General features: G+C 39.4%; 2 protein-coding genes across 6 annotated transcripts in view; one reads left to right on the top strand and one right to left on the bottom strand.

Moving 5' to 3' along the window:
• The window catches only part of RAB11A (RAB11A, member RAS oncogene family), a 23,251-nt gene extending 12,037 nt beyond the window's left edge, over nt 1-11,214 (top strand). Inside the window, exons 4-5 of the mRNA XM_017513002.2 lie at nt 57-137; nt 9,407-11,214. Coding sequence (XP_017368491.1) covers nt 57-137; nt 9,407-9,546 — 221 coding nt within the window. The 3' untranslated portion in view covers nt 9,547-11,214. The remainder of the gene's footprint in view (nt 1-56; nt 138-9,406) is intronic.
• Nucleotides 11,215-18,085: 6,871 nt separating this feature from the next.
• MEGF11 (multiple EGF like domains 11) overlaps nt 18,086-26,168 on the bottom strand; it is a 414,135-nt gene continuing 406,052 nt past the window's right edge. For all 5 annotated transcript variants that reach the window (XM_037732953.1, XM_037732954.1, XM_037732951.1 and 2 more), the window contains 2 exons: nt 20,176-20,382; nt 18,086-19,655 (listed from right to left, as the gene is read on the bottom strand). In XM_037732953.1, the coding sequence (XP_037588881.1) occupies nt 19,495-19,655; nt 20,176-20,382 (368 nt within the window). In that variant the 3' untranslated portion in view covers nt 18,086-19,494. The remainder of the gene's footprint in view (nt 19,656-20,175; nt 20,383-26,168) is intronic.

Genomic DNA, 26,168 nt, shown 5'->3' with positions numbered 1-26,168 from the left:
TTTTTTTTTTTTTTGTCTTTTGTAAGACTGATTTTTTTTTTTGTGTCTCTCCACAGAAAAGAATGGTTTATCATTCATTGAGACTTCTGCTCTAGACTCTACAAATGTAGAAGCTGCTTTTCAGACAATTTTAACAGGTAAGACTTGTGTTTCCAGATTACACCAGTGGGAACTGGAAGTTTTTGGAAGGTAATTTAAACAAACTAATCAGTAACTGAACTATATATTACCTGAAAATGATCATTTGAGAGCTGCTCTAGCAAAAGCGGTTTAGAGTTCAAAATTACAACCCTTGCTCATTGAGCTTCAGTTGTCCTAATTCATCCGATTTATAGTGGGAAAAATATTTTGAACATAATTCATTCACTTCCACTATTCCTTCAGTCCAGGTATTCCATTGTTCATGGTCACAAACATAAAGCAATGTTTAAATGTACTTTTATAAGGTATATGTTGAGATCTCAGCTATAGAAAGATACACATGCCCTTTTGAAATTCAGTAAAGAAAAAGCTAGGGAAAAAACATATTTAAAAAAATTATAGTGACAAAATTCTCTCATGATATATCATAGAGGAAAGGTATCCAGGAGATAATTGGTAGATAAAAGTAGCCAATGATTATTACATACAGAAAAGTTTAAAAAAGTAGTGGGAAAGAGATAGAATTCATGCTGTTTTGGAATGTGGATGACCAGCCTCTGAGATAAGAAGTGTTCACTCATATTTATTCTGACACTATTAGAATAACCAGATTATTAGTAAGATTAGTCTTAATCTTCTAATGACTACTTTGATGGGTTGTTTTTAAATACTTTAAAATTGTATATTTTAAGAACTAATCATTTAAATCGTGGTCTTAATATATAGTACAGTTTTCCATGGCCTTGTTCTAAAGTCTATGTGGAGATACGGTTAAATGAGTTGACAATTATAATGTAACAAGTTTTGATTTATTGTTTGTATGCAGCCCCTGTATTAGAGATTAACAGATTTTAACTTTAACATATTATCTTCTTTTACTGTAAAAATGTTAGAGTAAAATCAAGGAGTTAAGATTTGGAAGCCTGACTTGGGTTCGAGTCCTGGCTCCTCCACTTATTAATTGTGTAATCTTAGGCAAGTTACCTAACCCTTTTAGGCCTTAATTTCTCCATCTGTAAAATTCATACATATTTTGAGGAGTTTTATTAATTCCTTTTTGAGAGAAGGGTTATATTTATAAAATCTTGTGATAGGATTTGACTTTGCTGTTGGGACCTAAAGGTTTTTTGTCTCAGTAACCTTCATCAAAGAATGATCTATTACTGCCCTAGACTCCAAAAATGAGTACCTGTAAAGTACTCATTTTGAATACTTGTAAAGTACTTATCTATCCTTGTTATACGGAGAACAGTTGGTAAATTAGTAGCTAAATAGCAATTAAGGGATGAGAAAATTGGTGATTTATGGACCTATTTTATTATTGTTTTCTGTTATGAAAGAATAGTGTCTTTGGAATACAGTAGCTTTCCTTTAGAAGGTTCTCTGTCAAATTTTCACTGCAGATTGTATTAAGCAAGCAAGATTTGGTTAAATTTGCAGTATGTCTGCAAGTCTTTGTTTTCTTTATAACCATTTGTATGGATTTCATTGAGTTAACATGTAGAGTACTAGATTGAGACCCAGGAGTTCTAGAACATTACGTTTTTATCACTTTGCTTCTACTCCTTAACTAAAATCACTGAACCTCCCTGTTCCTCAGAGTCATAGTCTTAAAACGTGAATTAAATGACCTTATACATATACACCTGTGAGCCTTTTAAGGCCTCAGAAAATCTCATCTGAAAAACTTTTTAGTCAGTCCTCATTGTTGGGATATTTTTAATGTTCCATCAAATCTCCTCTGTTGTAATTCTGGCCCATTTATTCTGATATTAAGTGAAGATGAGCCCAAGTCTTCCATCTGCAGTTAATGATCGTATGCGTCATTTTATAACACGGAACTTCTCATCCACTCAAACATTAACTAGTCAGTACTTAAAATTGAGCCATTTTGTCTTTAAAGATGAGAGCAGTCTCGGTGATGCACGCCTGTAATCCCAGCACTTTGGGAGTCTGAGGCAGGCAGATTGCTTGAGCTCAGGCATCCTAACACCTGTAGAATAACACAGATGTCTGCTGTCACATGCAGTGATCTCAAAAGTTCAAGACCAGGCTGGGCAATATGGTGAAACCCTGTCTCCACAGAAAGACACAAACAATTAGCTGGGTGTGGTAGTGTGTGTTCCTGTAGTCCCAGCTGAGGTGGGAGGGTTGCTTGAGCCTGGGAGGTTTAGGCTGCAGTGAGCTGAGATCATGCCACTGCCCTCCAGCCTGGGGGAGGGGGCAGAGTCAGACCCTGTCTCAATAAATAAATAAAGAGGATGAATATATGTGTATGTTTCTTAAAGATTTACTCTAAATTGAACTTTTGTTACTGCTTAATTGTTGCTTGAAAGCAAAGAAGAGTTTAGTTTCACTTGCCACCACTTTCCTTTCTATATTCACTATTTCCTCAGCTTCCTGCATAAATCTCACTGTTGGTCTGTTGGATCAGATATCACTGCATGTGGCAGCAGCCATCTCTGTTATTCTGCAGGTGTTAGGATGTTTGTTCTAAACTTTTTTCCCCTTATATGCAAGTGGAAGTATTAATGCATAGAGAAAACAGTAAAGAGATCAGTAACTTAATTGAACTTGATTCTACCTTAAATGTTAACAGCCTTAAGGGAGTATTTACATTGTATTTTGATATTGCTGAAAGAAAAAATAGCTTTAAATTTTTAAAAAATTGAAATGGGGTCTTACTGGGGTGTTGCCCAGTCTGGTCTTGAATTCCTGAGCTCAAGCCGTCTGCCTGCTTTGGCCTCCCAAAGTGTTGGGATTATAGGCATGAGCCACCATGCCTGGCCAAAAATTTTGAGTTGTAAAATTATTATTGGAAAATTTACATTATTACTTCAGAGTTAATTGTGTTGTCTATTTTAGTATAGACCCATGGCATTCTTGACACTTAAGAATTTGAAAGTCACTCCATGAGATTTTTTGTTGATGGTATTTTTTTTTTTTCTTTTTTTTGAGATGAAGCTTTGCTCTTGTTGGCTGGAGTGCAGTGGTGTGATCTTGGCTCACTGTAACCTCCGCCTCCCAGGCTGAAGTGATTCTCTTGCCTTGGCCTCCTGAGTAGCTGGGATTGCAGATGCCTGCTACCATGTCCAGCTAATTTTTTGTATTTTTTCGTGGAGACGGGATTTTACCATGTCGACCATGGCTGGTCTTGAACTCCTAACCTCAGGTGATCCACCCACCTCCGGCCTCCCAAAGTGCTGGTATTACATGCATGAGCCACCATGCCTGGCCACTGATAGTATTTTTTTTAGAGGTAGTTTACTAGTATGAGAGTGAGACTGGTAGATTGCTCAGCCTCTGAATTTCAGTGCAGCGTTGTCTTTTCTCCTTAAGTTCACTAAAGGGTGTTTTTAATGCATACCTTTTACTTTTTTTCTTTTAATTTTGCATTTTGACAGTTTCAAATTTAAAGAGGTTGAAATGATAGTATAAAGAATGTGCAAATAGCATTCACCCATATTCCTGAAATGTTAATATTTTACCACATCTGCTTTATCGTTTTCTCTCTCTTCTCTCTAAATATATATATGTATTTTCTGCACCATGTGAGATTAAGCGGTAGACATGATGCCTGTCATGTTTGAGTACTTTTCAGTGTATATTTTGTAAAAACAAGGGCAATCTCTTGTATAATTACCAAAAGCAGAGAGATAATAGTGCCACATCAGTGTTTAATTACAGACCTTATTCAGCTTTTGCCAGTTGTTCCAATGATACGCTTATTAGCCAAAGAAAGCTCAAGATCAATCATGCATTTCATTCAGCGGTCATATCTCTTTAGTCTCCTCTAATCTGGAATAGTTCCTCAATCTTTTGTTTATTGACCTTGACATGTTTGAAGGGTACAGTCCAGTTATTTTGTTGTGTACCTCAGCTTGGGTTTATCTGGTGTTTCCTCATGATTAAACTCAGGTTATACACTTTTCACTGAAACCGCAGAAGTGTTCTCAGGGCACCATATTAGGAGGTTTGTGTTAATGGGATGTCTTATTAATTACTATAGTGATGTTAACGTTGACTACTTAATTAAGGGGATATCTGCTAGGTTTCTCCACGTAATTAATATGTCCAGGATATCTTTTTAGTATGAAGACTAAATTTTTTTTTGTTTAATCCCCCTGACTCATGCTCTGTCAACCCAGGCAGGAGTGCAGTGGTGCGATCTTGGCTCACTGCAACCTCTACTTCCCAGATTCAAGCAATTCTCCTGTCTCAGCCCCCCGAGTAGCTGGGAGCATAGGCCGGAGCCACAATGCCCTACTATTTGTATCTTTTTGTTTGTTTGTTTGTTTTGTTTTGTTTTTTTTTTTGAGACGGAGTTTCGCTCTTGCTACCCAGGCTGGAGTGCAATGGCGCGATCTCGGCTCACCGCAACCTCCGCCTCCTGGGTTCAGGCAATTCTCCTGCCTCAGCCTCCTGAGTAGCTGGGATTACAGGCACGTGCCACCATGCCCAGCTGATTTTTTGTATTTTTAGTAGAGACGGGGTTTCACCATGTTGACCAGGATGGTCTCGATCTCTTGACCTCGTGATCCACCCGCCTTGGCCTCCCAAAGTGCTGGGATTGCAGGCTTGAGCCACCGCGCCCGGCCCCTAATTTTGTATCTTAAGTAGAGATGGCTCTTCACCATGTTGGCCAGGCTGGTCTCTAACTCCTGACCTCTCGTGATCTGCCTGCCTCGGCCTCCCAAAGTGCTGAGATTACAGGCAAGAGCCCCTGAGCCTGCCCTTATTCTAGTTTTGGTATGTCAGAAACTTTCCATGACAAAAAGTTAAAGAAAAAGAGATGTATTAACTGAATTACTACATTTTTTCCAAATTAAGAAATAATTTCTCAGAGGTTGAAAAACAGTAAACTGTAGTCAACTGAATATATAAACTAACAAAAACAAACAGCAGCTGTTTCTTATACTCTTTTGGGGGAGGAGGGGAGTGGCTAAAATTTACATCTGAGAAGGTTGACAGTGGTTCAGATGTGAAGAGACATTAAGGAAAAACAACTAGGATACAATAAAGACAGGCTACTAAAATTAAAAAAGGGATATGAAATCTTTATTTAGATTCCTTTCAGTGGAAAAGGATGGGATGGGAGTGTGCCCAGGGTAAAGAAAAGGATTTTTCTTTCCTTCAGTCATTCAATCAGATGAGTGGCTAAGGAATAAAGATAATTATCTTTTTTTTTTTTAAAGATGGGGTTTCACCATGATGGCCAGGCTGGCCTTGAACTCTTGACCTCAGGTGATCCACCCACCTTGGCCTCCCAGAGTGCTAGGATTACAGGGGTGAGCCAACCATGCCCTGCCAGATAATTATCTTTAAGCTTTCTCTCTAATCTCAAACTGGGAGGCTCTTCTTTTTCAAGTGTAAATTATGTGTGTAGATGAAGATGAAATATGTGACCCACTGTAAGTTTTAACTTTTTTTATAAATTGTTTTGAAAATTAAGTTGGGGAACCAAAACAAAAAAAAATTAGTGTTCTTACATAAAAAACAAATATATGTAATACTGGAAGAGAGGGAAAAGCAGGCTTCTCAAAGAACATAGAGAAGTAAATAATTAAAGAGATCTCATTACAAAGCAAGAAATTTGAGCAATGTTGGTGTCTACAAATACAGCATGCTGTAGAAATGGATTACTGCTGCATTTATTCCAGTTACCAAAAAGGAGGATGTCTGCTAATAAAAATGTCACCAAAGCAATAAAGAGTGATTGGCTTTAAGAGGTTCCTGAAGTAATTTACTTACAGAGTCTCTTGTGGCTGGGAGTGTCATTAAAAAAAAACAACCCAAAACCGATAAGAAAGTAGGAAGCAGGTAACTTCTAGCTATCTGATTAAGAAGGTTATTTCATTGGGACTTTTGTGGGGGAGGTGGGTAGGAACTTGATAAACTAGATCTATTTCCTTCTTTGAAAGGCATGTGCTTCTTTAGAACCAAATGAATATAACAATTCCTATGCAGTTCTCCCCTCCACCCCCCCGACTCCCACCTTTTTTTGGGAGAGGGAGTCTCACTCTGTTGCCCAAGCTGGAGTACAGTGGTGTGATCTCAGCTCACTGTGACCTCTGCCTCCTGGGTTCAAGCAGTTCTCCTGCCTCAGCCTCCTGAGTAGCTGGGACTCTAGGCGCACGCCAGCACACCCAGCAATTTTTTGTATTTTGGTAGAGAAGGGGTTTCACCTTGTTGCCCATGCTGGTCTCAAACCCTTGAGCTATGAGACCAGTCTGCCTACCTCGGCCTCCCAAAGTGTAAGGGTTACAGGGGTGAGCTACGGCGCCTGGCCTTTTAAGAGGTACAAAGGATAGGTAAAAGGAAGAAAAATAATCATGCTTTATCAATCTTTTATCATTTAGATTTCTCTTGTAAGAGATCTAAATTAAAGTAAAATAGTAATATCAGATGGCTTTAAATATAATGAGATAAGCTTTATTAGATTTATTTAGCTAAATAAAAAGGAGAGGCTGGCATGGTAGCTCACGCTTTTAATTCCAGCACTTTGGGAGGCCAGGGCGGGCAGATCACCTGAGGTCAGGAGTTCAAGCCTGGCCAACATGGGAAACTCTAAAAAAAAAAAAAAAAAAAAATTAGCCAGGCATGGTGGCGGGCATCTGTAATCTCAGCCACTTGGGAGGCTGAGGCGAGCGAATCGCTTGACCCACGAGGTGGAGGTTGCAGTGACTGGAAATTGCGCCATTGCACTCCAGCCTGGGTGACGAGTGAAACTCCGGTCTCAAAAATAAATAAATAAGTAAAATAAAAATAAGAAAAAGACGCATTCCTGTTTCTACTGTAATGGAAGTGTGGATCCAGTTGCAAAATAATTCTAAGGCAGTTAAATGCAGCTGTTCCAAATTGGGTAACAAGAGTTAAAATTTTTCAGTCTCTCCAAAAATTGCAAAATCAGCAGAGGCCTAAGATATGCCATTACGGCCTAAGGTGGACTTGTCAGATCTCTTGAAACCCAGTTCACCATTAAGTTTCTTTTTCATTGAGGCAGGGTCTCCCTCTGTTGTCCAGGATGGAGTACAGTGGCGCTGTCACAGCATACTGCAGCCTCACCTCCTGGGCTCAAGTGATCCTCCCAGGTAGCTGGGTCTATAGGTGTGCCACCATGTCCAGCTAATTTTTAGACTTCTTGTAGACACAGGGTCTTGCCATGTTACCCAGGCTGGTGTCGAACTCCTGGGCTCAAAGGAATTCTCCCGCACCAGCCTCCCAAAGTGCTCTAGGATTATAGGTGTGAGCCCCTGAGCCTGACCCATGTAAGCTTCTTGAAGGTAAAAAAATACTCTCATTTAATAAACTGACATGTATTTAAAGTATTGCCACTTGCCAAGAACAAAGCTACAACTACACCTAATTAAAAGATTCTCACTACTCTAATAAAATTAATACCGGAAAACTTTAGCCCCACTGTACCGAGTATACATGCTAAGTCAGGTAAAATAAATGGCGCTGTGGCTTATGCCTATAATCCCAGCACTCTTGAGGCCAAAGCAGGTGGATCACGAGGTCAAGAGGTAGAGACCATCCTGGCCAACATGGTGAAACCTTGTTTTACTAAAAATAACAAAAATTAGCGGGGTATGGTAGCATAGGCCTGTAGTCCCAAGGTACTCTGGAGGCTGAGGCAGAAAAATCGCTTGAGCCTGGGAAGCAGAGGTTACAGGGAGCCAAGATTGTGCCACTGCACTCCAACCTGGCAACTAAGCGAGACTCTATCTCTTTCATTTTTAAAAAAATTTTTTTCTTTATGGTCCCATTCTTTTCTAAGAGGCTCTGTCTCAAAAAAACAAAAAACCCAAAAAACTTTCAACTACAGAATTAAGAATTTAGGCTGGGTGCCTGTAATTGCAGCACTTTGGGAGGCCCAGTCATGCGGATCACCTGAGGTCGGGAGTTCAAGACCAGCCTGGCCAACATGGTGAAACCCCATCTCTACTAAAAATACACAGATTAGCCGGGCGTGGTGGCATGCAACTGTAATCCCAGCTACTTGGGAAGTGGAGGCAGGAGAATCACTTGAACTTGGGAGGCGGAGGTTGCAGTGAGCCAAGATCACACCACTGCATTTCAGCCTGGGTGACAGAGCAAGACTGTCTCAAAAAGAAAAAAAACCCAAAACGCAAAAGTAGAATAGTATCATGAAATCCCATGTAGCCATCAACAACCACCAGCTTATGACCAGTCTTTCCTCTACCTCCTTCCTCCATTACTTTGAAACAAATCCCAGCTATTACTTCATTTCATTTGTAGACATTTTGGGATGTATATCTAAAATATTAGAATGTAAACTCATAACAAAACCACTTAAAAATTGGCAAGAAAAAAGAAAAAAGAAAAAAAAGGAGAGAAATTGGCAATAATTCCTTATCCTATTATCTAAGTAATATTAAAATTTCCTGTATCAATTTTTTTTCCAGTTCAAATTAGCATCCAAATAATATTCATTTATTGCAGGTGGTTGATATGTTCTCAGAGCAGTTTGAAAATATGTGTCTTTCTCTTTTTTCTCTATAACTTTAAAAGATTTTCAAGTATTGCAGAATGAATACAGTGGACACTATTGAATCTTCCTCTGGAATCATCAATTGTTAACATTTTGCCACATTTTTAAATCTTTCTGTATGTATATACTTTTTTTCTCCTTATTTAGTCTTTGAAAGTAAATTGTAGACATTGTGGCACTTTGCTACTAAATACTTACAAATTTTATCTCTTAAGAACAAGGTATTCTCAGTGGGCATGGTAGTTTGGAAGGCGGAGGTGGGTGGATCACCTGAAGTCAGGAGTTTGAGACCATCCTGGCCAACATGGTAAAACCCGGTCTCTACTAAAAATACAAAAATTAGCCAGGTGTGGTGGCGCACGTCTGTAGTCCCAGCTACTCGGGAGGCTGAAGCAGGAGAATCCCTTGAACCCGGAAGGTGGCCTCCCCTTACCTTGGCCTCCCAAAGTGCTGGGATTACAGGTGTGAGCTACCACAGCCCAGCCTGGTTTACTTCTTTAAAGAAAGATTTGACTGGGTGAACCTTTCCCTCTGAAATGGAAAAATCTTTGTTTCTTTTCTTATCCCAAGGGCAATTGTTAAAATAAGGGGTTGACTGTAATCAGTGGCTGTTTGAAAATAAAACTTTATGTATTCTCTGTTTAATTTCCTTATGGTCTTTGATGCAAGTGTATCTCCTACCTCTATGTATTTTTTATCCTATTGATGGGTTTATTCACACTAAGTCTTGTGGTTTCTTTTTTCCTTTAGAGATTTACCGCATTGTTTCTCAGAAGCAAATGTCAGACAGACGGGAAAATGACATGTCTCCAAGCAACAACGTCGTTCCTATTCATGTTCCACCAACCACTGAAAACAAGCCAAAGGTGCAGTGCTGTCAGAACATCTAAGGCATTTCTCTTCTCCCTTAGAAGGCTGTGTATAGTCCATTTCCCAGGTCTGAGATTTAAATATATTTGTAATTCCTGTGTCACTTTTGTGTTTTATTACTTCCTACTTATGAATTTTTCCATGTCTTAAGTCTTTTGATTTTAGCTTTATAAAATCATCCACTTGTCCCGAATGACTGCAGCTTTTTTTTCATGCTATGGCTTCTCTAGCCTTAGTTTAATAAACTGAATGTTTGGATTCCTCAATTATTGTTTACTTTTCATCATGGAAGCCTGTCATTGTAGGACATAATAGAACTTGATCACTTGAAGCTCAGACCTATTGGTCTTGATCAAATCAAACTCAGAAGACCTTAGAAATAAGCTACCATTTTGCCACAGAGCAGCTTATAGGTAATACACTCTTCTCTCAGTGCATTGTATATTTCCACAAGTCTAAGAATTGCCCTATAAACATAGCAGGATTTTGAGAGCTTGACAATTTTCCATTGTTCTGGACATCAATTTCTAAAATGCCTTAATGGGTTTATGTAGTTGAGTAAATTTTGTTTTAAATTTTTGTAAGCATCAAAGTTGATTAGAGAAGGGGGCACTTTTTCTGGAGAAGAATTCTCTTAATAAACACAAGATTGTTACGGTTTCATTAGTAATATGGTTGTGGGGCCATAAGTTAAACAGTGCTGCCTGTCAGGCTGTGAACTGGAGAGACTTGTGGAATTCCATCTCAGATGCCTCTGTTGCAATGATCAGGCAGCCCAGAACATTTAAATGATCTATAATAATTTCCAACCAGTAGATTATGTGGCATTTTATTGCTCAGGCAATAACTGGTTTAATGCTGGTAGTATCAAAATTTGAAGTGTTAATTTTGTCTTAAAACCTTCCAGTAAGTGAAATGCAACCTGGTTTTATCACCATATCCACCAGCAGGCATGGATAATGATTTTAACAATGCTCATGTTTTGAGTTTCGCAGTATATTATGAATGTAGTCCAGCTAAATCTTTGGTTTCAGTATGTCTAAAGAATACAGTGAGAGGTTAATTTCTGCTCCAGTGGTACCACTTAAAGGCATGTATTCTTTTAGTGTGTAAAATGAAATAGTCCCTTGAGTTTAAATAGAATGCATTTAGGCATTGTAGAGACCTGAAATAGTTTTCTTCCACTGCATTGTTGAAATCAATGAAGCAATTAGTTTCTCATTCAGAAATGTGCACACTAATATGTAGTTTTGCTTTCTTGTGGATAATATTAAGCACTTACTCTGCAGTTTTCTGGAAGTTGTGTCAACTGCAGCGATACTATTCAGGATGGTGGGAAGGAAAATCCCCAAAAATATGTATGTGTGGGCTTGCTTAGATTACTATATTTCATAGTTAATCTTTTGTCTTTTGCGGTGCTCATGATGTGTGGGGCACACGGAAGGCATTGCTGTAGTCAGTCATTTTGGTTTTCTTCTATAGCCATTTTATTATTTTAGTGTGTTGGTTATGAAGATAATATCTATTTGTAAATTGCTACTTTGTATTTTATGCATGCTCTGTAATTTGATTTTTTTTTTTTTTTTTTTTTTTTTTTTTTTTTTTTTTTTTTTTTTTTTTTTTTTTTTTTNTTTTAGTAATTGATTTGGAATATATTCACATTCTAATAAACAGTTATAGGGGGATTATTTCTAATGTTGTCAGATTACATTTTTCCTTTGAGTGCTTTGGATGCAGCCTTGGAATCCTGATGTTGTAAAAGCATAGGTTCTTGCATTACTGAGTAAACATTGAATTGAGAGCATCAGTGTGTGAATTCAGCTTTGATTTTAGACTTGCAGTTCAATTACGCTTTTCTTGGAAAAAGTATGTTCTAAAACATTAGGAAAGTAGTGTGTACTTTCATATATAACAGTGTCACCAGACCCAGGAAAATAATCCATCTCCCTTTTAGTGAAAGTTGGTGGTAAATTTTTTTTACAAAGTAAGAAAAGAGAAAAACTAAATAGTGAATTGAAAATGAATAAAGGAACTTAGAATTTTTACCCCAGTGTAGACTTAAATGTTGCCTTGGGTATGGTTGGATCTTGGGAGGATTCCAAGAAATACTAAGTATTAGAAAATGACTTCGATTGCATTTCAGCAAGTGTCTGTATTGTGAGTAGTATCTTAGGAGACAAACTGTCTCAAGCAAGAAACAAAAAGTTTTAAAATTATGACAATTGAGGGCTTAAGGCAATTTACAAGTATTTTGCTGCTTCACCTTGATTTTCAGTTATTTAACTTTGAATTTTTTTAACCCTTTATGTAGTCTTCTGAAAAGTCAGCCATGGTACCTTGATTTGATCTTATGTCATTGTTCTCAAATGCTGTGTTTCTCTTTAATAGTAGTTGTCATTATGTAGGGTCAGTTATTAGCCATTGCATTGAATATGCTAAATTGTAATTATAAGAAGAGGTGCCAGCTAGTGACCTTATATCAGTGATCTTTTAAGTTCTGAAGGGTTCTGCAGAAAGTTAGACTTCGTGAGTTTGGATTGCCCATCAGAGCTAGCCACGTGTCTTTGATCATTGAGAAAACGAATATCTTAATTTTTGTCTTTGCTGACTTGTATTTATAAAACACAAATGCTTTCCGTGGTTAATCGCTTCTGTCTACCTTAGAGAAGAAGCTGTACTATTTAGACAGTTTTGGCCAATACCAGAAGTAAAAGAATTCAAAGGCTGGGTGGATAATTAACAATTTATTCTAACCTGTTAGGTTTCAATTTTTGGGGCTTTGTTTTAACAGGAAAAAATATAAATTGATTTTCTGATGTTTCACAGATAAACCTGGAAAAAAAGTTAAAAAATGAATTTTGTGAAAGGTTATGTATGGCTTCCATTTGCTGTGTAAAAAAATGAACAAAGATTGTGGAAGGATCCTCTTCCGCCACATCATTTAATGGGCTAGCGGAACAGTCAGACTTTTCTCCTGGTTGGGCGGTGCTGGTGCCACACAGCTTTCTGGGATTTGACAGGTCTTTCCTACTCACCTTATACAATAGGCCAAATAAACTGGAGTTGTCATTCTAATGTTTTAAAGAATGATTGGGTTTCCCCAAACTGTAGGAGGTTGATGGTAACCGTAAAGTGATACAAAAGGTAATGTCATTAAAAGTTATGTGAGGGAGATGATTAGGCTGAGAATCAGTATAATTGAGGGTATGTATTCTCCTGAAAAGTGAATTGGAGAGTAAAGAATATTTAAAAGGATGTTGTGTGCTAGGTAATACACTAGCATATATTAGAAAATATGGTAAACTTTGTGGGTTAAAAGAGTGAAAGTAGCTGGTATAATATAGCACTGGACTGAGTAATGAAGAGTTTCTAGTCATGGCTCTTGTGGTCATTTCATTTCTGAGCCTCAGTCTTCCAATTAATGAGGGTACCAAATAGGTAAATTCTGGGGTTCATCCCAGCGCTAACTCTCTAATTCTGTGAATGAGCGCTCTCTCTTCTATTAAAGCCAAATTATTAACATTCTAACTCAAGTTTAAATTTTTTTTCTTTTTAAATTTTTTTTGTTACTCAAGTTTAAATTTAATAGAGAAGTCAAAATGAGGTATACACTTTGTAGAATGTTTTTGGTCTTATCACAATAACTTGATTTAAATGCTACCTTTATTTCCATGTTTACTCCATTAAATAAGATGAAAGCTTTCAGAACATTTATTTGCAAAATGACTGTCAGTATCAACCATATGCATCAAAGTACCATATGTGCTGAGGGGGAGGAGCATTTGATGGGCTGCTTGTTTTATGGCTTTTGCTGTTACAAAAAAAAAAAATGCTGGCTTTTAATATGTACTTTAAAATATACTCATGTCTGGGAGAGAACTTTTAAAAACACTTTGTGTTTAATTTTTAAAAAATTATTTAATAGGAATCTACAAGAAGGTAGATCAATCCTCAGGCTAGCTATCCAGTAGAACCAGTGATTAAATCCAAGTGTATAGGTTTATGTGTGCATGTACATGATATACATGGTATTTTTGGGTTGTTGATATAGTGATCTAATTATTAATAGTGTAAACATTATTTGAATTCAATTCTTTGACGTTTATTAATTATAGGATTGATAGTTCCTGACACAGGTGTGAGTACAAAATGTTATGTGTATTGGCTAACTGCTCTGTTACCAGTACCAGGGATGTAGTGAGAATTAGCAGCCAACAGGATTCCTTTACTGTGATTGAGTTGGTGGAACTTAACCTTGCTCCAAACCACATAATCTCTGGTCTTTTTAACTGCTATCCTAATGAGTAAATGTACTATTTTAAAGCCTATTCCCCTGTAGACAACCTCTTAATCTCTCAGCATACCGTTTTCTCAGGAATCTCTAGGGAAGTGATACCGTTCCTTGTCATATCTTTTAAGAAGTTGCTGAGCATTGTATCAGCCTCTGTTCCAAAGTCTTTCATCATATGGGCCAAAGAATACTGCAGAAGAAGGTCATGCCTGAGACGGGACACTCTGAGAAGCCCGAAGAAGCAACACTTTCCATAGGCTACCTCTGATGTGAAACTAATTCTGGAGGAGGCAGTTAGGTCCTCAGTTACTAGTTTTGGTTTACATTAGAGCGGATGCCTAAATAACAGGACCGTACTTTGTATAGTCCCCATGCTTTCTCTTATCCAAGGATCTGGAGGGCCGTCTGCTAGGCTGGACAGTGGCTTGGGAAGCATCAGCTGGAATGAGGAGGGAATCTGAACAGAGCTTCCACTTTCTGTGGGTTTGGATTACAGCATTGTTTAGTCCTTCTAGCTCTGCAAGCCCGAGGAAGAAAATACATAATCAGCATCCCACTTATCACCAGGGCTCTCCATTTATCTCTCCCCTTTTGTAATCACTACGTTGTAAGATCCACAAGGGCAGGGAACATGCTTTTATCATACAGGTTGAGCATCCCTAATCTCAAAATTCAGAATGCTCTAAATCGGATACATGAGCACTAACATGATGTCACAAATGGAAAATTTCACACCTGACTGCATGTGACAGGTCACAATCAAAACACGGGCATGTAACACACAGTTTATTCAGTGTTCGCATAGAAGTGTACAGCAACCTTTTAATCAAAACAGCTTCGTAGGTGGAGACTGAAAGCCAGCCGTTGGTGGTGTGGTGGTGGTTTAACTACTGGTACCAATACTCTGGTGATGCTGTGCTGCTTAGTTACCCTGAACACAGTCTTTGTCACTGTATTAATGATACATTTAAAAAAAAAAATACAGAGTTTCGCTCTTACTACCCAGGTTGGAGTGCAGTGGCCTGATTTCAGCTCACCACAACCTCTACCTTCCGGTTCAGGCGATTCTCCTGCTTCAGCCTCCCAAGTGGCTGGGATTACATGCACCACCACGGCCGGCTAATTTTGTATTTTTAGAAGAGATGAGTCTTCTGTTGGTCAGGCTAGTCTTGAACTCCTGGCCTCAGATGATCTGCCCACCTCTGCCTTCCAAAGTGCTGGGATTATAAGTGTGAGCCACTGTGCCCAGCCAGGATACCTTTTTAAAATTAAATACTAGCGTGGATGTGTAATAAGTGTAAGAAAATGAATGTTTATTGGTAGCATAGAAATTCAGTGTTAGGAATGATGGTGTTGCAAACTTCCACAGATTGTCTAAATGGGTGGCTGAGACAGTGACACCTTTGCTTTCTGATGGTTCAGTATACACAAACTTTTGTTTCATGTACAAAATTATTAAAAATATTGTATAAAACTACTTTTAGGCTCTGTGTACAAGGTGTGTATGAAATGCAAAATGAATTTAAACTTGGGTCCCATTCCAAAGATAGCTCATTCTGTATATGCACATATTCCAAAATTTGAAAAAATCCCAAATTTGAAACACTTCTGGTTCCAAACATTTTGGACAGGGATACTCAACCTGTGTTTAACATTCATAGTATCTCTCTCTCTCTCTCCCCTTGACAATTCCATGTCAGGACAGTTAGGGAGGGCTGTCTAAAAGAGTGAGAGAGCTAATCTTAGAGTTCATTCTGGTGTAGCTTGGGGAGCTATGAGAATTACAATTCAAATTTTAAAGTTTTTATTAAAAATTATATAGAATTATATTACAATTATATAAACATATCTACAAAAGTATAAAAGTACAATGAACCCCCTATGTATCCATCCATGCACCCTTCATGGAAAGATTTTCCATCTCCTGTTGCTGTATATTGATTAAATGGACCTCTTCATTCTTCCCTCTGGTTAGATGAATAGCTAATGTGTCATTCCTGAGTCCACAACTTGCAGCAATTGCTGTTAGTTACTCATTGTATTGAGTAATATTCTGAGACTTGCAGTGAATAATCTTACACTACTGTCAGTAAATATCTTTTTTTAGTCTTAAAACTCTTGATTATGTTTTGTCTTTCACTGAGATATCAACTCATAGCTCGAGAATTACCTATTAGTACTCTCTTCTGAATGGGTCTTCAGAATATGAGGGTTATATACGTATGAGGATAATATACAAACCTTTGGAAGTATGAAGAAGGAATTTAAAACTTATTTGAATGATCTCAGCTACATTTCAGTATCTGTATTTTATTACAAAATTAATCCTCTTGCTGCTTTACCAGTTCGATCACAAGTTTATGTCTTTAAAGTTGGTAAAACAGATGGACCTATAATAACTATACTGAAGATAACTTCTACTAGTGGAAAGCTGTTCATTGCATTTATAGAAATTAAGTAGCCCTTACGCTGGCCCTTACACGTTCTATAGAAGTACCTTTGTGCCTCTGGAGCTGAGCATAAACTGTAATAGTTGGCTTTGAGTCCAAATATTTACGAAAGCTGAGAAACCCTCTAATTTTACTTACTGATGTGGTTTTGTTTTTTTTTTTTGGTGTTTTATATTTATTTTTTAAAATATATATTTTATTGAACTTTAATATGAGATTTTAAAATAAGTTTTGAACATGCATAAAAATATGGTGCTCACATTTATTACTTTAAACAAAGAGACTCTTCTGTTAAAAATTTGTTAAAAGTTTTTCACTTATTTTCAAGCATCTATTAGAATAATTTTCATTCATCCTGCTGCTTGAAGTACCCAAGCAGGACGTAGGTTAGTTCTACCCTTAAACCTAAGGTGTAGATTATAAACAGGTTTTCCATTTGCAACACAACAGTAGACATTCTTGTTAAATTAGTTTGAGAAATGTGTTTTATTTTGTACAAGGTACAATCCCTCTGCACAGTGAACAAATATATTACAAATCTGTAATTTAAAAAAGTATTGCCATTTCATAGTCTTATTAATACTGTACAATAATGGTTTTTCTTTCATTTTAATTGCACACATGAATTTGAAAATTTAGTTTCTGAAAAATAACTGAACAGATCTTTCAAAGTCACCCATACAATGCACAGTGCACATGTCTAGGGTGACTGAACCTGTTTGTGATGGCGTTAGAAGTTTCTAACAGTTGCTTTGTAAGATTCAAATGTCTTTACCGGTAACTCTTCGTTAGGCGAAGGCAGCTGTTGTCACCATAGATTGATCACACCCTCTGCCTTTCCCTTCTGCTCTGTATTGCCTGGTTTGACTTGTATTACATTTCCTTAAAAACTCATGGAATGCTAGAGCTTGAAGGGCTGTTAGAGCTGTCTTTCCACTCTCTGCTTCTCCCCTTTTTTATGCATAGAAAAAAAAGGAGCCCAGAGAGGGCAACTAATTTGACCAGAGTAACATTGAAGTCCCTTGATTCAGGGCATTAGCCATTCCACCTCTTGCTGAATAATACCTTTGCCTAGAGGACAGTTGACAAAAGAGGCGAAACTTGAAGAGTGATGCTGCTTGTTTGCAGTTTGCCAGGCAGCAGCTCTTATACATGCAGGATAAGGGAAGAAGAGAAAACCTGGGATTGCGGTGAAGTCCTTGCTGATCTGACTTCTTCATGCTTCATCCTTGCTTCACAGACACTTGCTGCCCTGAAATACTGAGGTAAGCCTCTTACCTTTATTTCTTTCTACATATGTATGAGAAATATTTACTTGGGTTTACAAAGTAATTCCTAGTATTTATATTTCAATAAGGCTTCTTTGGAAAGTAAATTTACTATTGCTAATCAGTTGCTTCCATGCACACATGCAGCATTCATGTAAGTATTGTATATTTTCCTCTAACAGTAAAATTTGCTTATTCCTTGAGTGACGTGGGAAGGGGAGATGTACTCATTTATTTTCTTGCTTTTTCTGATAATTGCCCAGCTTCCAATTTCTATCAAGGTTTTCAGAATTCTTATATTCTTGTAGCAATATTCCAGCTTTGCAGTCATTTAGTTCCCCTTTTGTGTATCGTTTTGGAACTGGCTGGACTATACCAGTGAATGGAGTGGTATAGGAGTTGCCATTAGCTTCCTAGGTTTGCCCTTTTTGTTTGTTTGTTTTTGCTTTTTTTTTTTTTTCTTCTTAATCATGTCTTCCCATCATTCTACCTTTAATATAATGTATTATCATTTTTTTTTTTTTTGTTTTTTTTTTTTTTTTCTTCTTTCTTTGCCCTTTTTGTTTTTAATTCTTGTGAGAAGGTTCTCTTTAGGGCTTGGGAGTTGACTTAATTTTGACTCATCTGAGCCTCAGTTTATCTGTGTTCATAGAGGGAGGTATAGACATACCTGAATACTGGCATCTGGAGCATTTACTGTAAGCATATTGAGCTAGCTTAGTAAGTCGTAGTTTAAGATAGAAGGTGGAAGGCCTTCATATCCTCACATGCTGTTTACAGTAACATTTTTACATCATGTTACAGCAACTGGTTATAGTCCATTCTTTTTTTGATCATTTCATTTAGTTCTATTAAAAAGCATAATGTACTTTGAGCAATGTAAGCCTGCCGTATCCACATTTGTCCAATTTCCTGCACACTTTTAGGTTTCATACTACATCAGTCTCAAGATTCATGAAGAACTACTTGAAAGCAAGTACTCTTGAGTCAAGGGGTGCTGTCTAAATAAAATGAGGAGGCCAGGTAGCCGTCTTTAGGGATATTTAATCCCTAGCCGTCTGTGACTCCTTACTTAAAGGATCATCTTAGAGCCCTGTTGTACATGGCATGATTCCGGTGTTAGATGGACTAAGTAGATATGACAAAGCCAGGACTGACTTGCAATGTTCTTGAACTTTGAATTGGCAAAATTTGATAAAGTTGGCCTAGGAATCATCGTTGTAGACTGAAAGAGACACTGCTGCCCTATGTGTGCATGTTTGTGCGTGTTTGTGTGTGTGTGTGTGTGTGTGTGTGTGTGTGTGTGTGTACCTATCACGGGGCAGAAGAAAGTAATCACAGGATAGAAGAAAGTAAAGTCTTGTTTTTCAAAATGGAAGTTGTCAGCATTAGACTATATACTAGATTCTATAATCTTGGCTGTTGTAATTTGATGGACCAGACATTTATGTACAAATATTTTAAGACTGATACTAGAACAGTTCGTGTCTATGTATTGTCTTCGATAATAAAACAGATGTTGATGGTAACAGCAACCAAAAGTACATATACGTTTCAGGTGCTTTAAAGTAATCCTCTTCCCACCCCAGTCACCTTTTTGTCCTAGGAAGGTTTGTTAACCTACATGTTTTTTTAAATATTACGTTTCAGATAAATATATGTATATATATTTGTATCAGCTGTATTTAGCTGATGTTGATGAGTAGCTATGTCTTAAAATCTTTTAAAAATCATATAATCCAGGGCATTTGGGGCTGAGTGGGTGATAAGATTTGCCTTTGAGAACACAATTCCTTGAACAGTTATCCCAGGCCCACCTGGATGCTCTTCTTTAGTTCCAGGTGAACGTAATAACTAACATGCAGCTGGAGCCAGTCTGTACCATTACTTCAAGGGAATGTCTTCTTTCAGAGTCAGAATATTCAGTGGAGCACACTGCCAGAGAGAAGCTTATCCCTCTTAAGATTGCGTGTCCTGGGAGGGCCCATTGGCAGGGCTCTGTCTTACTGGGAGGAGGTCATAATGACCAGGAATATGACTGTTCCTAGGTAGGTCGTATGGATTCTGGATATAGCTGGAGTTATGACCGCGACCTTCTTGGACCACACTGACTGTGGGCTCTAAGAAATATAGTGAAAAATGAGTTCAGAGAACAGATTAGCTTTTGTTGCCTTGTTGGAGAGAAAGAGGGTTCTACTTAACTTGGGGAAAGGAGCTAGGGATTTAGTCTATGACAAATACATGAGGATGAGGACTGAGGCTTGCTCAGGAGATGGAACACTAAGTGAAAGTGCTGTCTAAAAGGGTTTAAAATATCCAGAGGTAGGAGTCTTATCAGTGAGCCCAGGGACATAGATTAAACTGGGAGAAGGTAGAAGGTGATTTAGAATCTTGTCAGTGAAATGAAATTTGTATCAATAGTTGAAGAGAGAGAGAGAGTGTGTGTGTGTGCGTGCGTGCGCGTGTGTGCATGTGTGCAAGAAAGGCAGCCTAGGAAAGACAGTTTACCTTAGAGATTCCTTAAAAAGCAACAAAAGAATGATATGTTGTCAAGACGGGGTGAATGGAGAGGGGTTGCTTTTACTTCAGATGCTGCACTGTTGCTCTGATTTCACTAAGTTACTTATTTGAGACACCTACCAACTTCATATATATTTTTATTAGATGTCGGCAAGGATGGCCCGTCTGTGTACGGAGACCCCACGTGCACAGGAGACTTCATTTCTACATAGCTGCTTTCTGGAAGCTTGCAGGTGAGGATGGGTGGGTCCTTAATTGTGGCGTAAGGATTTTCACTGCTATTCAAGGAACAAGTACTAGAACTGCACACGGATTCTTTCATGTAATCTGCAAGGCAAGAGAGAGTTCTTAGGACAGGCAAGAACACAAGTCTTCATATTAATACTAGAAGCAGACTACAGTTGAGTTTATGTGCCTTTGGGATCCTAGGGCTGGAAAAGCCAGGATAATCCAAGATTTATTTACTTATTAAATGTGTTGAGAAATGCTCTCCCAGGTAGGCAGAGTTCTTTTTCCAAGGAAACTTACATTTTTGGAGGATAGGAACATTTTTATTTTTAGTGATCAGGTATTCAAGATATGAATAATATGCTTTGACACGTATTATTTAATTTTTGTAAATTCCTGGAAAGATTGCTGACAGTTACATTTTAGAGACGAAGACTCAGAGATAGAGTGACTTGGCTAAAGTCACACAGCTAGTAAGTTAAGTGGCAGTGCCAACACTTCAATCCATTCCTTGCACTCCTTGGCCTTTGCGTTTTCTGTGATGATATTCTTGTGAATTCTTCTTTTTTGAGATGTTGTCTAAACTGGTCTCAAACTCTTGGGCTTGAGTGATTCTCCTGCCTCCTGCCTCAGCCTCCTGAGTAGCTGGTATTACAGGTACGTGCCACCACACCTGGCTTTAATTCTTTCCCGTGACTGAGAGGCTTAGGCTCAGAAGGTGACAGCGTGTGTTTTAGCACAGATGTCAGCAATTTGACAGCCTATAAGTGGCAGACTCTTAACAGTATCGCTGTCCTCCAGGAGCTTGTGATCAGAATAGAGTAGACTGAAGTGTATTTGAGGTGTAAAAAGCATGTCAGTCTTAAGCTAGCCTTTGGAAAGTTCTTGTTTTCTAGCAAACCTGTAACATGTCCTTAGGATGCTTATCCCGTTCTTGTGAATGCTAACTAAAACCTGTTTCGGTAGTACCTTTCTGATACTAGAGCTCGTGCTTCCTCGCCTGCCACCTCTCAGCTGTATAGTTGTACCATCCCCAAGACTTCAGAGTACACGAGGATGCAGACTGGTTTCCAAATAACTGCAGCTTCACTGGGGGAAGAAAGGTTCTTTAGTGACTGGCAGTCACAGAAGGAAAGGGGATTCCCTCTTTCATCCCTACACCATTCTCCTTTTAGGGAAGATCACTGCCTCCTGCAGATAGTCCCAAGCAAGGCAGGATTTGCCTACAAAGAGCAGTAAGCTCTCATCTGGCAGCTCTGACCTTCATCTGTGAGGCTCTGCTAGACAAGGGATCCAGACGCAAGCACTGAGTTGCTTGACTTGATAGTCGAAAGTGATCTAAAAGGCATCTCAGCACGAAATTCTTGGGTGATCTATCACTAGAACTACCACAGTTTACATTTTGGGCTGCTATTTATTTATGCTGTCTCCAACTTCTAAGGGTAATGAAAATGGTAAAAAGTGAAAGTGATAATGTAACTCAATGGATGACTTAGATGTACCTTGGGACCCTGAAAGCAGAGCACTGCATATGGCTGAGTAGCTAGATGTGTGACACCACAAGTATTCTTTTATCTCCCATGAAAGGTAACTGGTTGGAAGAGGATTTACTTTTCTGTTAAAGTAGGTTGTTTGTTTCAGCAGGTAGTATTTCCTCAGTCTTGTACAAAATATGTTCACTCATTAGTTCTTTCAAGTGTTCACAACACTCTGTGGTATAGGTAGAGCAATAATTCTCTCTCTCTTCTTATTGCTTATGAGATTTAGAGTGGGAATTGACTTCCTCAGGATCACACTGCTTATCAGTAGCAGAGCAAACACTGTAGAACCAGGCTCAGCACTTTCCATCATAACTTAGCCCAGAAGTAGTGAGGGGTGTTGGCTTTAGTCACATCTTAGGATTGTGGCCTCGTTAGCATATGACTCTAGAGAGAAGGAGAAAACATCCTTGCTAGACACTGAATGGTCTCAGCCATCACCAGCAAGGCCTAAACGGAGGCTAGATAGACCCAGATGCTGGTTGAGGCTCACATGGGGAAAAGTGGCTGTGGGCCCTTGACTGTGACCTGCCCAAGCCACTTAAATTTGCCTTAGTGGGTACTTAGTTTTTTAGTACAGGGGATTGGTGGTAAGTCCAGAACCCCAGCCGGCATGGCCCATCTGCCCCACTTTGGGTTCTCTGAACTCATCAGCCAAGCAGTAAGGCACAGAGCTGCTGTTTTGGAAGCCGAAGACTAGCAGTATTTAAAGAAAGTCTGTTGCAGCTGTCTCAGCTGCATATTTTCTAACGTGAGGAATAACGATAGTTCACTTTATGTAGCACTTACAGTTTTCATTCCAATTAGGTAATTTGAAACTTGTTATATCGTGAGTAGGGCTGGGCAGAACTATTATCACTACTTTACAATGAGGAATCTGAAGCTCAGAAAATTTGCTAATATAATTCCTAATGTTAGTAAGCAGTTGAGTCAGGACTCAACCCCTGTCCTCTCTTGATTGATACCAATCAAGATGTTTTCTCTCACTTGTTCTTGTCCTTATCTCTAAAGGCAAACTGTGTCTGCAGCAGCTCCACCTTACCCTTAACAAGGAATGTTCTTCATCTGTGGGCCAAGCCCAGCTGAGGGAAGGCTGAACTCTAAGCTTTTTGTGGATATCCCATGACCAACTTGAATTACGGCAGTGGGAGAGTCTTGAAGCTCAATGCCTAAAAGAACCTCAGCCAGTTGATAGTGCCTCTCTTCTCATTTTCACCAGAAAAGTCAGGGCTACTTTCAAGTTTTGGGAAATAAATTGTTGGCTCTGGAGCCGGGGGTGATCCTAAATGGATAAAAGAGAAGTTGACGTTTGTGGGGAGGGGATTAAGCTCAGGGAGAAGTATCCTCCACACAGGGGCAGAGGATGGAGAAACGCATGTGTGTGTTGGCTGGGTGGTGAGAAAAGGGCGTTGAATTATGGACTAATCTGTACCCCATCTACTGGGACTGGAGAATGGGGAGGGGCTAGGCAAGTTGGAAACTCCACCTCAGGAAGCCACTTTCTTCTCCAGCTGAGTCATCCACCTGCCTGCAAGAGAGGAGGGCAGGGTTGAGGGGAAGAATAACCAGCTGCTCTTAGATACTTCCTCATCCTTTTACAGCCCCACCCCTGTCCCTAGTCCCAGCCCTTCAGGGTATTTTGCAAAGCGGAAGTATCAACTCAGGCTACCCAAGCTCTGGGAGTCGCTCCTCCAAGGCTTGTAATTCACATCAGGGTTGGTGGCTTGGTCCTATCATGCCCTGGCATTTGCTCTTATCTGGTTCCTATTTCCCCACCTAGTCATACACTGTCAGAGACAGAGGGGGCTCCTGAGATGAACTAAACATTTTCATTTTATAAAGGATGCATCGAATCCAGAGAGAGGCAGTGACTTTCCAGGACCACCTTGTATGTGGGATCTGAACCCACCTTGGCTTCTAGGGGCATGCTAACCTCCATTAAAGCCCAACTTAACTGTTAGGGATAAACCCAGGCACTGAACATCCATCTCTTGCTTCTTAGCTTGCAACTATTAATAGAAGGCCACACTGCCTCTTCTCTTCCTGGGCCATAAATTAGCATCCTTCTCTTGATTAACAGATAGGAGGAGGGGAGGAGGTCTCAGGGTCAGAACACTGGCTTTTTTTTTTTTTTTTTTTTTGGGCAAGTCTTGCTCTGTCGCCAGGGTGCAGTGGCACCATCTCGGCTCACTGCAACCTCTGCCTCCCAAGTTCAAGTGATTCTCCTGCCTCAGCCTCCCAAGTAGCTGGGAGTACAGGTGTCTGCCACCATGTCTGGCTAATTTTTGGATTTTTAGTAGAGACGGGGTTTCACCATGTTGGCCAGGATGGTCTCTGGCTCTTGACCTTGTGATCTGCCTGCCTCAGTCTCCCAAAGTGCTGGGATTACAGGTGTGAGCCACTGCGCCCAGCCAGCACACTGGCTTTAAGAAGTAATCTTCAAGATGTCATTGGGCTCCTAACCTGAAGAGCCCAAGTTTATGCAAAGAGAGACTTGGAAGTTAGATGGCAAGGAGCACACAGTGGAGGGGGGGGTGGGTGGGCGGGGGGGTGGTTGGAAGCGGCAGCAACAGTGGGCTCAAGGATTGCAGCATCATAAAGGCCATGGAGAAAAGCCGGGAGGATTTCTTCTTTAGCACTTTGAAATGCCTGACAAGGAGTTGAACACGAGGCAGTTTGTTCCAGGATCATTGTGCTGGAGGGAGAAGGGGAAATAGAAGGGTGTTCAGCAGTGTAAGTGGTCTCACTTAACCTCCAGGATGACAGTGAGTGGAGTTCTTCAGTAAGTAACGGGAAAGGGCAGGCATTGATTAAAGGCTTTTAGAACGTTAGAGTTTGAAAGGGCCTCAGAGATGCTGCTAGTGCAACTCCATCGTTTTATAGTGGAAGAAGCTGAGACCCGGAAAACAGTGCTGTGACCCAGGCAGCACCAGACAGCAAGAACTACAACTCAAAGTCCTTAACTCCTAGGCTAGGACTTTTGCCCATTGAGTTCAGAGAACACTGAAACTCATAATTCTTAGTGGTTCTGATTGTTTTGGGCCAATAGTTTTAGGAACTAGTTTCATTCTGTCTACAAGCTAGTATATTAATTGTTTATTTGGGGGGCATTAGCCAATTGGTGGGATTTATTCCATATTTTGATAAATATTTCTGTAAAATTCTGAACTGTGACATTACATTTTCTCCTTTTCAGTTCTCTTATTCTGATGTATCGGTCCTCAACACCTGCTGGTACATTTGCTTACGTGGCTGTTTTTTACTCTTTAAAGGATGATTGTAGCCAGAGTGGTAAAATAAAATCTGGCTGGCTGCCTGCTGAGCTCGCCCTTGCACTCAGAGGTCAGATATATGAGTCCATACAATAGGAATGAAGAGAATGCTGAGGCAGAGACTCTGTTTTCCTGAGCTTTGTTTTACATTTGTGATCGTGAATCTGAAAGTGACCACCCTAATCACAGTGTACAGGACAACACAATGCGTAGGACAGTTGTGTGTTCATTTATTGAGGTGTCTGGGCCTGTTGGAGCTTATTCACGCTTGAGTCATGCATGTTCTGGAGCTAGAAAGGCTCTTAGAGATCTTTCAGAAAGAAACTGAGGTTCTAGGTCATAGTCATGAAATAGTAGAGCTGCTCTTGGTTTTCAGCCTTACCTACTGTAATGGTGCGTCTCTTCATTTGGATGGTTTAAAAGTCAAAACTCACAGAAAATTGCCAAAATAATGTTTCCAAGGAAGTAATGTCTGTTGGCTGGCTGGGAGGCTGGGGATGACCTTTGTCCTCAGGCAGTTCTCTTGGGCTGCACCTACCCTAACAAAGGCCGACAGTGAGTCGGCCTTATTGCTGTCTTGTTCAGAACACCATACTCACCACCACCCCTGCCCTGAGCTCACCCCACATCTAATAACCATCTCCCCAAAAGGAGTGCGGTCGACGAGCTGTTCTTGATTAAGGAATGGTTGTGTCTTGGTATATGTAAGGCTAGGTCTGAAAGACTAGAACAATAATCAGGTTTATCTGGGTCAGTTTAGACCACTGGTTTCCACATGATAGTTGCATAAGGATACCCTGAGGGTGCTCTTCACAGATGCAGATTCCAGGGCCCCACTAGATCTACTGCATCAGAGTCTTGAGGAGATGGGGTGTGAACGTCTGTATTTTTAATAAGCTTTCCAGGTGATTCAGGATATCCACTGGGACCTTTGCTGTCATCTCTCTTTCAGTTTAGCTTAAGCTCTTTTTTTTTTTTTTTTTTTTTTTTTTTTTTTTGGTTTTTTTTTTTTTTTTTTTTTTTTTTTTTTTTTTTGTTTTTTTTTTTTTTTTTTTTTTTTGGGCAAGTCTTGCTC

The sequence above is a fragment of the Cebus imitator genome, unplaced genomic scaffold, assembly GCF_001604975.1.
Source record: "Cebus imitator isolate Cc_AM_T3 unplaced genomic scaffold, Cebus_imitator-1.0 Scaffold485, whole genome shotgun sequence".
NCBI lineage: Eukaryota > Metazoa > Chordata > Mammalia > Primates > Cebidae > Cebus > Cebus imitator.
The sequence above is the reverse complement of the archived record's forward strand: the minus strand, read 5'-3'. Positions and strand labels throughout refer to the sequence as shown.